The 15,415-nt window shown below is 43.0% G+C and overlaps 1 protein-coding gene across 3 annotated transcripts in view; it reads right to left on the bottom strand.

Moving 5' to 3' along the window:
• Positions 1-15,415, bottom strand: part of MAPK8IP1 (mitogen-activated protein kinase 8 interacting protein 1) — an 87,591-nt gene that overhangs the window by 52,916 nt on the left and 19,260 nt on the right. The window contains exon 1 of one of the 3 annotated variants that reach the window (XM_061610861.1): positions 2,587-2,763. The exons of the other annotated variants lie outside the window; for them this stretch is intronic. Within the exon in view, the coding sequence (XP_061466845.1) occupies positions 2,587-2,657 (71 nt within the window). The 5' untranslated portion in view covers positions 2,658-2,763. Of the gene's footprint in view, positions 1-2,586; positions 2,764-15,415 lie in introns of those variants that run through there. 3 annotated transcript variants of the gene reach the window in all.

Raw genomic sequence — 15,415 nt, 5'->3', positions numbered from 1 at the left:
GAATATTAGTATAGAACTGTCAGAATTCAACACAAATACTCTGTCTGGCCTTAACTTTTCAGGGGCATCTGCAAACTCAACCCAAATGTGTACCAGAGATACCTGGCTCCACCCCGTGAATGTCACATCATAAAGAAACCATGTATCACCATTCATCAAAGATGAAAAAGAATTGAAGAGGTGGGGATGGACTGTGTAAAAAACAGGCTTTTGGCTAAGAAGAGTTAGCTAGTAACCCTTTATACTTTTGTCCAAAAGAGGAAATTCAGTTTAAATTATTTCCAAGATGAGCCAGCCATTTCATTGTTTAATGACATCCTATGTTTTGTTTTACTTGCTTATACAGTTGTACACCACCTTGATATTTTACATGAGAGATCTATAAATATTTTTATAAATAAATGATAGGCAGTTGCAAGATTCAGCTGTTGAGCTGGGAAGGGCAGAAGCAATAGGAGCATTGCAAGGTAGATACTTCCATTGCTTTTGGCAGCAAGGAACTCATCAGGCTTCCAGGTAGTTCAGTCAGAAAGAGCGAGGAAAGCCATCAAGAATTACTTTGCAACAATAAGACTCTCCCTCCTTTAATACCTTCTCCTTTGAAGTTTATTTAGATTTAATTATTTAATGTCTAAACTGCCCTTCATCACTTGTGATCCCAGAGCAGTTTACAACAGAGACATCAAAACATTAAACACATTAAAATTCAAACTAATAAAAATCAACAAAACCATATGAGCAGAATAGCAGACAACATCCAATAATTTATTGCTGGCCCTTGTCAGATCAACTTCCTCCAAAAGAAAATCTCAGTTGCTCCCAATTATCCAGGGACCTATGAAAACACAGAAAAAGCCTTTTATATTCTTTGTTTTTCCTAAGTGCCCCGCCCCATAGAAAATAAAATGTCTTTCTCCGCCACTGGCAATATTCTTAAGATAAGAGACTGTATTTAGCATTATGAACCAAAATAGACATGTCAGCCTATCCACTCCCCATGGAGTTAAGAAAAAGTCAGTAAGGGGGAAAGGAAGGACGTAATAAATCATTCACAAATTATCTCAATGCATCTTATCAACATCGATTCTAATTCCTTTCTCTTAAACTCTGCCAAAGTGCTTTCTCTAGCCCCTCCAATATGCAGCCTACAGCTTTTGCTTGAGATCAGCTCACTGAAGAACAGTAAGAAACATTTGGGGACAGTTTCCAAGGCAAGTCTTTGTACAGAGAGATTTGTTGCTGGTTGAACCACAGCTTGCTGCACAGTGCAGGGTTCAGCAGAGAAGCCATCACTCTCACAGCAGATCCCAGCTGAATCCTTCTCTCAACTTTATTATTCATGGGGGGAGGGAGGAATTATCATCACCCCTTTGGGAATCACCAGTTACACTGGGAAGTATAGCATATGTAAGCATAGCATTTTGAACTGTGACTCTCTGGTATGTATTTTACAGTGTAAAGGAGGCAAAATATACCAGTCAAGGAGCTTGTTGACTAGTCATCTGTTCTCTCCTGCATTCGCACAATAATGTTGGAACCAGGAATTTTCAGAGCTAAAGAGCCAGTTGCCTGCATAGCAGGTCTGTAATAGAATTACCTATCTGACATGAAACCTATACGTCTCAGTGGGGTTGCAGACAGGAAGGGAAGAAGGAAGAGAAGAAAAGGAAGAGAAGGATGGCAAGTTTATGCAATGGGCTGCCAAAGCATTAATTGATTCCCTCTCCTTTTCCAGAGAAGTCACAGGAGTAAGGAAATATCTTCTGTTAATACTCATTCTACTGCATGCAAATATTTGTCTGTGTCACTATGATGCTAACAAATGCCAGGCAGGAACATTTTTAAAATACACATAACCTCTGAGAAGAACCCTTCAAAGCATTTGGATTGTCACTCCCAACCAACAGCAGTATTAATTTTGCTCCTGTCTGACACAGAACTGCCACACCTTCTCCTTGAAAGTAGAACTGTACTAGTTGTATGACAGGCCAACAGACCACAGCTGTTTTCTGAGATGAGCCTCACATATTCACCTATGGAGTGCTGAGAGAGTTCTATCCCATCAAGGACAACAAATGACAACTTAGAGACTCATGTCAAGGTGCTCCTGCCCCCCTGCCTCTTATTTATCACCATGATGCCCACATGTTCATGACCTCCTTCACAGCAAAGCCTTCCTACAATCCACTTCTTAGCATAGAGAAGGAAAACTCTGACAGAAAATTATTTTCCTTTTGGCAACTAAGGAATCCCTTTTAGGGCTCAAAGCCAACCACACCATAAAGAGACTAGCAGAGCCTTACCTAAACAGTCTGTTTTCCTTGCTCGGCCCAACTGCAGTTCAATCTCATTTCACAGCAGATAAAAGTTTGCAACCAAGCCTGCACACAGAGCCCACAGTTGCTACGCAGACACCTTGCTCATACAGGGTTTTATAAAGATACACTCCACTGGGTAAATAAATAGGCTAGTATAAAGCAAAGCAGAACTATTTTTTAAAAAAATGCTGTACAAATACATGAAATCTGCTCGATTCCCCCTCACCCCACCCTGCAGGCCCCCTCCAACACCCAGACAGTTGCTTACCATTTCTCCCACTGATCCTCAAGCCAGCTCTCCTCCTCTGTGCTCGATTGCATTTTGAGTTCAAGCTTCATTTAAGAGGATCCCCGTTCAGGGGGAGAGGAGTAGGGCCTGCAATTTAAGGGAGACCTCCCCGAAAAAGGAGAGTGAAGAAGAGTTGTGTATGTGTCATCTCCTCTGCCTGTCCCAGCTCAGAAGAAACTGCCGTTTGCGCTGCTCTCTGCTTCTCACTGCGCATTCTAAGGGAACTCATTAAAAATAATGGAATCAGCTGTCTGGAGGGGAAAAAATAACCCTCTGGGCTGAGATGGTGCCAAGCCCTGCACTCTGCCTGGTCCACTGCTTCCCTCAGCCAGGCAGGCTCCTGATTGGTAGCATCTCCTGCTCCCTTCCCCAGCAGCTGCAGTCAAGGGGAAAATGGAGAATCAAGTTACCACATCAGTGGCATTAAGCTATGCCAAGCCATTCTTTCCTTGACCTTGCAATGTCTCTGCCCCAACAGGGCTGCATAGGACCAGGTGCCAGAGGATGAACTAGCCAGGAAGAGGAATATTGTTACATAAGAAATTGAAGGTGGCTAGCACAAGGCACAGAGCTTGTTTATCACAGCAAGGTGCAGAGATAGTTACTTCAGGGTTGTAACTGACAGCCCCTACCTACCTCATTAAGAAAGTCAAGAAAGCTTCAGTTACACCCCCTTGTTGACTCTCTTGGGCCATTCACAGGTTAATTTTCACCTTGATAGGACAGCAAATCTTGCCCACAAGGGATAGCATGCCTATTGTGTATAGCAGCAAGAGAGGATATGTGGCACTCCAGATGTTGCTGGATTACAATACCCATCATCCCTAACACGACCATGGGGGTTGAGGCTCATGGGAACTGGAGCCCAACAATATCTGGAGGACCACAGGTTCCCCAGCCCTGCCGTACAGCAATCACTTATCTCAGATGCCAGAAAACTGTGTACTCCAAATGCTGGCTCTGCCCTCTCAGAATGAACCTACTCATTTTCCCACAACAGGTCTGCCAAAACTCCAGAACTATCATATGTGGCTGTCATTATTATTATTATTATTATTATTATTATTATTATTATTATTATTATTATTATTATTATTATTATTATTATTATTATTATTATTATTATTATTGTTATTATTAGCCTGCCCTCCACCCAAAGATCCCAGGGTGGGTCATAAAAATAATTTTAAAATACACCATTAAAAACAACCTAAAATCACATCACAAAACATAGTGTGGGTCCTAAAAATATACATCTCAGGTGTCAAAGGCCAGGGTGAAGAGGTGCATCTTCAGCATTCGCCAAAATCTGTATAGTGAAGTTGCAAGATACACCTTGGTGGGGAGGAAGTTCCACAACTTAGGGGCTGCCATGGATAATGCCCCCTCCTGCATCCCCCTGCTGCGCTTCTGAGGGTGCTGGAACTGCCAAGAGAGCCTCTCTGCAGATCTAGACATCCAAGAAGTTCATTAGGTATGAAGGCAGCCTTTTAGATATTTGGGGCCTAAGTCATTTAGGGCTTTAAACACTAATATGAGCACTTTGAATTGATCCCAAAAGTGAACTGGCAACCAATGCAGCTGTTTTAAAACAGGGGTTATATGAGTTCTGAAGGAAGCCCCAGCCATAATCTGGCTGCTACATTTGGAACAATTGAAGGTTCCAAGTCGTCTTCAAGGGCAGCCCCACACTGTGGCCAAGTCATCTCTGTCCAAAAGGGGCTGAAACTGATAAACCAATCACAGCTAGAAAAAGGCACTCTTAGTCACTGAGTCTACCTGAGCCTCCAGTGACAATGTTGGATCCAGGAGTACCCCCAAACTGCGGACCTGCTCCTTCCAGGGGAGAGCAGCCCCATCGAGAACAGGCCATCTCCCCACCTCCCAGACATGAGAACTCTGGACACAAAATTGGGAGGGATAGCTAATACCCTGGAAGACAGAAACAAAATTCAAAGGGATCTTGCTAGGCTGGAGAATTCAACAGAAAACAACAGAATGAAATTTAACAGGGCTAAGTGCAAAGTTTTACACCTAGGAAAAAGAAACCAAATGGACAGTTATAAGATGGGGGATACTTGGCTCAGCAATACTACATGCAAGAAGGATCTTGAGATTGTTGTTGATCACAAGCCGAATATGAGTGAACAGTGTGATAAGGCAAATGCTATTTTAGGCTGCATTAATAGAAGTAGTTTCCAAATTGTGTGAAGTGTTTGTTCCCCTCTATTCGGCACTGGTTAGGCCTCATTTTGAGTACTGCATCCAGTTCTGAACACCACACTTTAAGAAGGATGCAGACAAACTGGAACAGATTCAGAGGAGGGCAACAAGGATGACCAGGGGACTAGAAGCAATGCCCTTTGAGAAGAGACTGAAAGAAATGGGAATGTTTAGCCTTGGGAAGAGAAGACTGAGGGGAGATTCGATAGCGCTCTTCAAGTACTTGAAAGGTTGCCACCCAGAGGAGGATTTAGCCACAATTTATTGGCCAACAACATCCAGCCCATCATCACCTCCAAGCACCAGTTCAACACCTCAACTTCCTCTCCTGATTCAGATGGATTAGAGAGGTTGAGCTGGGTATCATATGCATGTTGATGGAACCTCACTCCAGATCTCCTGATGATAGCTCCCAGTGGCTTCATATAGATATTAAATAGCATGGGGGACAAGATGGAACCCTGCAGAACACCATGGGACAGTTCCCATGGTGTGAACAATATCCTTCCATAACTACTTTTTGGAAGCTGCTCTGGAGGTATGAGCAAAACCAATAACTCACAGCGCCCCAACTCCCACCTCCCTGAGACACTCCAGAAGAATACTATGGTCAACAGTATCTAAAGCCACTGCCAGATCAAGGAGAACAAGCAGGGGGCGCATTCCCCCATCTTTCTCCCAACAGATGTCATCAACCAGGGCGACCAAGGCAGTTTCAGTGCCATGGCCAGACCTGAAACCACTGCAATAGATCCAAGTAATCAGTTTCCTTCAAGCACAGCCACCACCTTCTTGAGCACCTTGCCCAAAAAGATGAATATTTGCCACTGGGTGATAGCTGTATAACACTTCTGGGTCCAGGGAGGACTTCTGCCTCTTTCAATGCAGATGGTACCTTCCCCTCCTCCAATGAAGCATTAGACACACCCAGTCAACCCCCTATGGCTAGCTCTAAGAAGCCAAGAAGGGCAAAGGTCAAGGGGGCAGGTCATCAGCTTCTTCAAGCAGCTTGTCCAGATCCTCAGGCCACAGTAATCAAAACTGATCCATCTGTAGTGGAACAGACAGTGTTCTGGATGCCTCCACTGGACTTGCTCTAACCATGCCATCCAACTCTGTCCAAAACTGAGTAATTTGTGTCCATAAAGTGCCTTGCAAAGTGTTACAACAGGCCTTCAAGGGTGTCTGAGCAATGCTCTCTTGGCCAGCTGAGAAAAGCCCATTCACTATTTCGAAAAGCTCTGCCAGGCAGCTACTTGCAGACACAATGGTGAATTTGATGAGCACATTGCTAACAACATAAAAATCAACAACAAAATATTTCAATATATTCAAAGCAGGAGACCATCTAGGATGTGATTGGACCCTTGGATGAAAAAACAGTCACAGGAATACTAAAACAGGATAAGGAGATTTCAGGGCAGCTAAATTAATTTTCTGCATTTCTCTTCACAGTAGAGAATATAGGGCAGATGCCTAAACCTGAACTAACATTTGCAGGAAGGAAGTCTTTGGAACTGAGGCAAATAGTAGTGACAACAGAGGACGTTCTAGGCTTAATAGACAAAAAGTGACAAATCGCCTGGTCTGGATGGCATCCCCCCAAGAGTTCTTAAAGAACTCAAATGTGAAACTGCTGATCTCCTAACAAAAATATGTAACTTGTCCCTTAGATCTGCCTCCATACCTGAAGACTGCAAAGTGGCCAATGTAAAGCAAATCTTTAAAAAGGGATCCAGGGGGGTTCCCGGAAATCACAGGCCAGTTAGCTTAACATCTGTCTTGAGCAAAACTGGGATAAAGTATTATTAAATACAAATTAACCAAGCATATACAAGAACAAGTCCTGCTGAAGCAGAGCCAGCATGGCTTCTGCAAGGGAAAGTCTTGTCTCACTCACCTATTAGAATTCTTTGAGAGTGTCAACAAATATATAGATAGAAGTGATCCAGTGGACATAGTGAATTTAGACTTTCAAAAAGCTTTCAACAAGGTACCTCACCATAGACTACTGAGTAAGCTTAGCAATCATGGAATAAGAGGAGAGGTCGTCTTGTGGATCAGAAACTGGTTAAGTAGCAGGAAGCAGAGAGTGGGGATAAATGAATAGTTCTCCCAGTGGTGGGCTGTAGAAAGTGGAGTCCCTGAAGGATGAGTATTAGGACCTGTGCTTTTTAACTTGTTTATAAATGATCAAGAAATAGGGGTGAGCAGTGAGGTGACCAAGTTTACTGATATATTTATTTTTATTTATTTATTTAAAATATTTCTATCCCGCCCTTCTACCGTATAATAGGGGACTCAGGGCGGCTTACAAAAATAAAATCAAACATGTACATAATAAAATTGTAAACAGTAAAATCACAAAAACATTCAAATAAATTGATGACACTAAATTGTTCACTAAATGACACTAAATTGTTCAAGATTGTTTAAAAAAAAGGGATTGCAAAGATCTCCAAAAGGACCTCTCCAAACTGAATGAATAGGCAGTAAAATGGCAAATGAAATTCAATGTAAACAAGTGTAAAGTTACACATATTGGAGCAAAACATTTCACATATATGCTCATGGGGTCCAAACTGGTGGTGACTGATTAGGAATGAGACCTTGGGATCAGAGCAGATAGCTCAATGAAGATGCTAACCCAGTGCTGCCGCTGTGAAAAAGGCAAATTCCATGCTAGGGAGCATTAGGAAGGCATTGAAAATAAAACTACTGATATCGTAATGCTATTGTATAAATCTATATTGCGGCTGCATTTGGAATACCATGCACAGTTCTGGTCACCTCACCTCAAAAAGGACATTCTATAGTTGGAAAATGTTCAGAAAAGGACAACCCGAATGATCAAGGAGATGGAGCAACTCCCCTATGAGAAAAGGTTGCAGCATTTGGGGCTTTTTAGTTTAGAGAAAAGACGAGTCAGAGGCGTGTATAAAATTATGCATGGCATGGAAAAAGTAGATAGAAGAAAGTTTTCCTCCCTCTCTCATAACACTAGAACTCGTGGACATTCAATGAAGCTAAATGTTGGAAGATTTAAGACAGACAACAGAAAGTACTTCTTCACACAAAGGCAGTGATGGACACCAACTTGGATAGCTTAAAAAGAAGATTAGACAAATTCATGGAGGATAAGGCTATCAATGACTACCGGCCATGATAGCTGTGCTCTGCCACCATAGTTAGAGACAGTATGCTTCTGAAAATCAGATGCCAGAAGCTGCAGGAGGAGAGAGTGCTCCTGCACTCAGGTCCAGCTTGTGGGATTCCCATGGGCATCAGACTGGCCACTGTGAGAACAGGATGCTGGACTAGATGGGCCACTGGCCTGATCCAGCAGGCTCTTCTTACATTCTTATGACAAGTAAGCTTTCTTCATTGCCACCACTGCCACATGGTAGGCATGCTGATGCAAACCTACCCGTGTTTGGTCAGGTTCTGACCAAGATTTACTCCACCTGCACTCTAGCCGCTGACCCTCCTGTTTCTTTGCATGCAGATCACTGGAGTACCAAGGTGCTTAACATACTCCACAGTGATGGTGGGGGCACTCAGGGTCAAGTTCCAAAGAGAGAGACAAGGGCCTCGACAGGAGCACCAGCCATGTCAGCTGGAAAATCCCCCAGAGCATTCAGGAATCCCTCAGATCCCCCATGTCTCTGAGGGCAGATAATCTCAATGGGCCCCCCATCCTTGTAGAGTGCAGTAGCTACATTCAGCCTAAACCTTACCAGAGAATGGACCGTCCATGACAACAGGCTCACAGAAAGACCCCCAATCAACAGAGTATTACCAACCCACTCTACGGCAAAGCCCAGTTCAAGGGTAAGCCCAGCCACATGTCAGGCCACTGAAGTACTGATACCCATGATTGTCATGGAGGCCATGAAGTCCCAAGCTGGCCCATTTGAAGCAGCCTCAGCAAGGATACTGAAGTCCCCCAATGCTGCCATGAAAGGGTTCCCCAATACCACATCTGAGATTATCTCGAGCAGCTTGGATCGGGAGGTTATAGTGAAAGAAGGTGGATAGTACACTAACATCATCCCCGTTCTGTCTCTCTGGCCCAACACCATAAGCAATCCTTTGAACCCATATACTGTGCAGACTGGATTCCTGGTGAGGGAGATGGAATTTTTATGGATGATTGCAACTCCCCCTCAACATCCCTTTGATCTAGAATGGTGCTGCACTGAGTACCCAGGCAGGCACAGCTGGGTTAGCACTGGAACACTGAGCTCATCCACCCAGGTCTCAGTTATACATTATAAGTCTGCCCCCTCATCCACGATCAAATTGTGGGTGACAGATGCATTTTTGGGGGCAGACTTGGCATTTAACATCACCACCATAAGGCCAGGGGATTGGCTGACTCGCATCCCCAAATTTTGAAACACAGCAGGCAAAGCAGAGAAGGCAAGGGTTTTGATGTAACTAGCCCCCTCCCCTGTATACCTTTGCCCACCACTATATGTCCCCCACCTACCATCACAGGAATGGCAGTCCCACTCCCATCCCTTTCCTGTCCCTGACCAAGACACATACTTCCTTGACCCACCTCTAACTAAACAAAGGAATACAGCAGAGGTTAATGGCAGGGAAATTTATGATACTGAAGCTCTTGTTCATACAAAATGTCCATCAACAGGACTACTACCATGCCAATGAGGCAGTCCATTCAAGTGGTGACCCACTGTCCCTAAACAACTTGCTCTCTGGATCAGCTGCCCCACAGATAAAGTTACAAATACCTACCATGTGGCAGTCCTTTGTGAAGGGTCCTTTGTCATAGTTTTAAGTGATTCCTAGTCTTTATTCCAGTGTTTATCACCATAACCCTCAAGGGCGGTGAAGCACTATTAGTCCACTTACTATAAGGTGGAACTGAACGCATCTTCTGATATGGCAGTGTTGCAGAGGGAAGTGCATGTACCTCACAGTTCCTGTTGCTCATATCATCTGAAAGAATTTCATTATCTCTGTCACTCGGGGTGGTGGTGGGGATAAACAAGTTGACTCTGTACTGGGGGCTTGTGCATCACCCTTGGTTTGGGGGGTTATGGGGAAGATGAGAGAACCCAATGCTTATTTTAAATGACACGGAGAAGAGAGTGGAATAGCAAGTGCAAAGCACTTAACCCCACTGCTCCCTCAGCAACACTTCACTTCAAGAGTGGCTGTCAGGCACACAGAGACTATGCAAGTTGTCCAGGGATCTCTGCTGGGGACAATTCCAAAACCCAGGTGGATTGAAAGCTTTTCAAAATGTTTGTGGAGAGGTAGGTAGGTCAACAGCAACAACTGAATGTTCATTAAGAGATTCTGGCTGGAGCTTAATTTAAACCACAGAAGCCAACTGGAGCCATTCCATTAAGGAGCTGGCCCAGAAGGCAGACAGTCTGCTCTTCGAAATGCTCTAAAGGTACATATCTCATTCACTTCAGTGGAACTTCTGGCAGTGCAGCACTTTAAGAATCAGACTATAAGGAACATTATGCTTTAACATGCCACCTCAAGAAAGCCCCTAGCTTCTCCAAGCTTTTGTGTTGGACCACAACTCCCACCACTCCTAGCCAGCATAGCCAATAGTTAAGTATTTTGGGAATTGTAGTCGAACCACACCCAAAGAGCACCAGCTTGGGAAGGCTACCCCAGAGGAAGAGAAAAACCTCTAGGACCAGTCCAGGCACTTCATGCTAACATTACATGAATACAAGGAGAATAGTAGCTGGGCTACAATAATGTTTCTCCAAATGAGTTAGACAAAGGATTGCCAGCTGGTAGATGCATGAAGTGTACTGTTGTGTCCCCAAAATATAGTTCTAATGATTTTATAAGAGAGGGAAATGAGAAATTCAATTTTAATGGGCTCTGCCTTCAACAACATTCTATTTGTTATCAACAACAATACCATTTTAATTACTTGAGCTCCACATAAGCAAAAAGCTTTTATTCAACCTTTCATCACCTTTGGATTTTTGCCCCCCGCTTTTATTTTATTCGCTTTAACAGAACCTGGTGCATGCTCTTCTGTATTGATTCTTTCAGTCTTACCATTTGCTTTTAGCTTTTGCTACATTACTTTTTCTATTTCTTGCTTGTCTTTCATTTTCAGCCTTGATTTTCCCATTAAGGCTGCAGACTGGATGAGGCCCATGGAGTGACTAGTTCAATACCCTCTCTCTGACAGCAGCCAAACCTCAGGTCGCTCAGAGGAAAATGCCAAGCTCCTGAAGGAGGAAGAATGGGACAGCTATCTCCATCGTAGCAACTGTGAGCTTCTGGATGACCAGAGGTGGAGGGAAGACCATGGACTAGATGGATCTTTAGTCTGATTCAGTAAGGCAAGCTGTCAGGCTCTCAAGCTCTCATGCAATGTGCACCCTTTCCCAGTTATTTATCTTACTTGCAGCCAGAGCCATCAAAAAACCCATGCTGTACAAAAGGTTATGTACTAAGCTTTTATTACAGATTTATGCACACCACTGCCACAGTCCCCAAGCATCTGCTTTACAGGCACATACAGCCCCAATAACTGAAGGGAGAGCCTTGCCTCTGTTTCTGAACCTGGGTTAAATAAAGTAATGTAGCCTCCAAGCCTACCTGTCTGGGGCCAAGGGGCCATATCATTTGGAATCTCAACTACTGTCATTACATAACATTTGAATTTACTGGACACTGGATAAAATAGTAATGGCTTCTCTCCCTTGCTAAGCATGCATTTTGATCAATAACTTGATACTGCCATTATACAGGAACATACACTGACCCTTGGGCAATAGCTAAATTGGGGGAGACAGAAACTAATGCCAACAGACATCACAGGAGGATGTTCCATATGGACTCGTAATGGACTATGACTTGAACACATAACTGAACTCCATTATGTGGTTCTCTCCAACCACATGCAGAGAGGAATAGTTCCATCCCCGGCATCATTGCCCCACTATTACTCATGTACTCTCTCCGAGACCCACTGCTTTCACATGGGAGCACTCATCAAATACTGCTCTTCTCTCCTCGCTTCTGCTTCCTCAGTTTAACTCTGTGTTCATGCACTGTGTTTACGTCTCACTACTGATCATGCCAATGCATTTGCAGAGACTATCAGCTGCATCTTCACCAGGACTGTGTTATATACATACAGCTAATTATTAAACTGAAGAGGGGTCCTTCCTGTTTCTGTCCAAATGGTTGTGGGTGGTGTTTAAAATTCCACGGGTTGGGGTTTTTTTGAGGGGGGCAGGGACTGACTGCAGGCTTTAACACAGTCTTTACCTAAAATTAATATTGTCACAAACAGATTAGAATGCTAATTCTCATTCTATTCTGCCACAGCATTTTCTAAACCAAAATCCTGTCCATGATGCTTACCAGCTGAAAAACTAACCACCCCCTCCTTCACTTCTTTAGTTCCTATGGGGATTCACACAGGCTTAGAAAAAGCTATTACAAGTCTCCAGGGATACCCAGACCCTTTCTGTAACAGAAGTCTGCATGTTGCAAGAGCGAAAAGCAAGCAGTAAGTCCCCTTCCTGCAAATGCACATGCTCCTGCAGGTTGGAGAAATCAACTCATTGCTTTCAAGCTTTGTACCAAGTGGATCTGCATTTTAGACTCAACTCAACTGCCATGCAGGATGTAGGGCAATCCTCAGGTGGCAACATCAAATGTATTATTATTATTATGAACATTTATTTAAAAAATCAACCTAAAAATATTAAAATCAATATAGTAGGTCACCCAACAGCACAGATGATGTTTAAACAGCTCTTTAAAATTTAAACGCATATCTAAACAATCCTTTACATCGCTAAAATATTGTAAAAAGATTTTTTTAAAGCTTCTGGCACTGAACAGACTACAATGTAGGCACTAGGTGAGCTTTCAGGGAGGGCGTGCCACAACCAAAAAGGCCCTCTCCCCAGTACGATCCTGCCACACCTCACTCAGCAGGTGAATTAATCCAACATCTCAAAAACTTAAATCCCCAATTGACAAGTCACTCATTTAACAAACATCTCAGTGGTAAAACTACATATTTCAAGCTCTCAGACACAGAGACATCTGGCTGTATGCTCAGCACTGCAAGCATTTGAATCTTACGACAATGGAAGCCAGGTCTGGAGTACAGACTAAGTTATTCATGTTTCACCAATTTATTCAATTTGCAGAATATAGTCAAGATGCAATAAGTAAGAATTCACAAATATTTTGACATTTGGGAAGGAAGGAGGGTGGCAGGAGGTATTGAGGAAGCAGACAGCAAGATATACCAAGACAGAGGTGCTGGCTGAATGAAGAAATAACTCAACTAGGTGTCTCAAGCAAGTGAGCCAAGCTATATGCTGGAGGCTTACCTTTCCCCATATTGGTATAGTTGTATTTTCCCAAATCAACAGGTAGCAATCAGACCTTGAGTGGGCAAGCATGACCTCTTTACTGAGCTAACATAATGTCAGGAAAATCCCCACAAATACACACCAATGTTTTGCACCAATACTTCCAATTGATATGCCATGCTGGAGAAAAAGGGGAAGATTGGTTGTGATCCAAATAGCCTTTCCATCAGAAACTGCTTCTGAAGTTTCCCTGTCTTGTTTGGAGGGGGTTGTAACAAGGAGAGTTGTTTTTGAAGAGGAGAGGCTCAGGATGTAATCCTATGAACACTTAATTAGGAGTTTGTACCTTGAATACTCTGGGACTTACTTCCAGTACACATGCTGAGTGCCCAGGGCTTACTGCATCCCTTTAGATTGAGGTATTAGCAAGGAAGACCCTATCTGGCTTCACTGTGGTTGTCTTCCTATGTGCTTCTAACCAGCAACATCTGTATTGTACCTTGCACCTCCAGACTTAAATTCCTGCTACTACTTATACACCCATGAATTTTACCTGCTCCACTTTAAATACATTAAGCTATTTGCTATAATCCATGCTGTACAGCATGGATTCCAGAATTTAGTTTAAGTTGCTAGAAATCTTTTTTCTGACTGCTCAAATGAATCTATTGGACAACTTACAGCCATTCATAGCTGTATTATTTTCTCCTTGAACTATTCCTCCTTCTTACTCTATTAGTCCTTCTGATGTATTTAGAAGTAGTTTACACATTCCACATTGAATGAAGAAGATGCTTGTTCAGCATAACTTTGTGAGTTAAAAGTATGACAGAGTAAGAACATAAGAGCTGGCTCGATCAGGCCAGTGGACCATCTAGTCCAGCATCCTGTTCTCACAGGGGCCAATCAGATGGGAAGCTCAAAAGCAGGACCTGAGTGCAAGAGCACTCTCCCCTCTTGTGGTTTCCAGCAACTGTTATTCCTGAGTAAGCTTAGCAGTTATGAAATAAGAAGAGAAGTCCTCTTGGGAATCAGGAACTGGCTATGAAACAGAAAGAAGAGAGTAGGAATAAATGGACAGTTCTCCAAATGGAAGGATGTAGAAAGTAGAGTCCCTCAAGGATCATTATTGGGACCTGCGCTTTTTAACTTGTTCATAAACGATATAGAGTTAAGGGTGAGTAGTGAGGTAGCTGAGTTTGCTGATGATAGTGAATTGTTCAGGGTTGTTAAAACAAAAAAGGATTGCAAAGAGCTCCAAAAGGACATCACCAAACTGAGTGAATGGGTGGTAAAATGGCACATGCAATTCACTGTATACAAATGTAAAGTTACACATATTGGAGCAAAAAATCTTAATTTCACATACATGCTATGGGTCCAAACTGGTGAATGACCAGGAATGAGACCTTGGAATTATAGTGGATCTCAATGAAGATGCCAACTCATGCTTCTGAATACCAGTTGTTGGCAACTGCAGGAGGGGAGTGCTCTTAAACTCAGTTCCTGCTTGTGGGCTTCCCACAGGCATCTAGTTGGCCACTGTGTGAACAGGACACTGTACTAGATGTGCTGGATAGATGATCCAGCAGACTCTTATGTTCTTATTCAGAAGCCTACCACCTCTAACTATGGAGGCCAAACATAGCCATCATGGCTAGTGGACACTGATAGACTTATCCTTCATGAATTTGTCTAATCCTCTTTTAAAACCATCCAGACTGGTGACCATCACTGCCTCTTGTGGGAGCAAATTCCATAGTTAAACTATGAACGATGTGAAGAAGTACTTTCGTTTGTCTATCCTGAATCTGCCAACATTTAGCTTTGTTAGATGTTCACAAGTTCTAGTGTTATGAGACAGCGAGAAAAAGATTCTATACCCATTTTCTCCAAGCCATACATAATTTTATACATTTCTATCATGTCATCTCTTACTTTTCTCTAAACTTAAAAGCCCCAAATTCTGCAACCCTTCCACACTGGGGAGTCATTCCATCTCTTTGAACATTTGGGCTGCCCTTTTCTGAATCTTTTCCAACTCTACAATATCCTTTTTGAGGTGAAGCAACCAGAACTGTACACAGTATTCCAAATGTGGCTGCACCACCGCTTTGTATAACAGCATTATGATATCAGCAGTTTTATTTTCAACACATTTGCTAATGATTCCTAGCATAGATTTTACCATTTTCATAGCTGCCACATACTAGGTCAGCATCTTCATCAAGTTATCC

This window comes from Rhineura floridana, chromosome 2, assembly GCF_030035675.1.
Source record: "Rhineura floridana isolate rRhiFlo1 chromosome 2, rRhiFlo1.hap2, whole genome shotgun sequence".
Lineage (NCBI taxonomy): Eukaryota > Metazoa > Chordata > Lepidosauria > Squamata > Rhineuridae > Rhineura > Rhineura floridana.
This window is presented reverse-complemented; position numbering and strand designations above follow the sequence as displayed.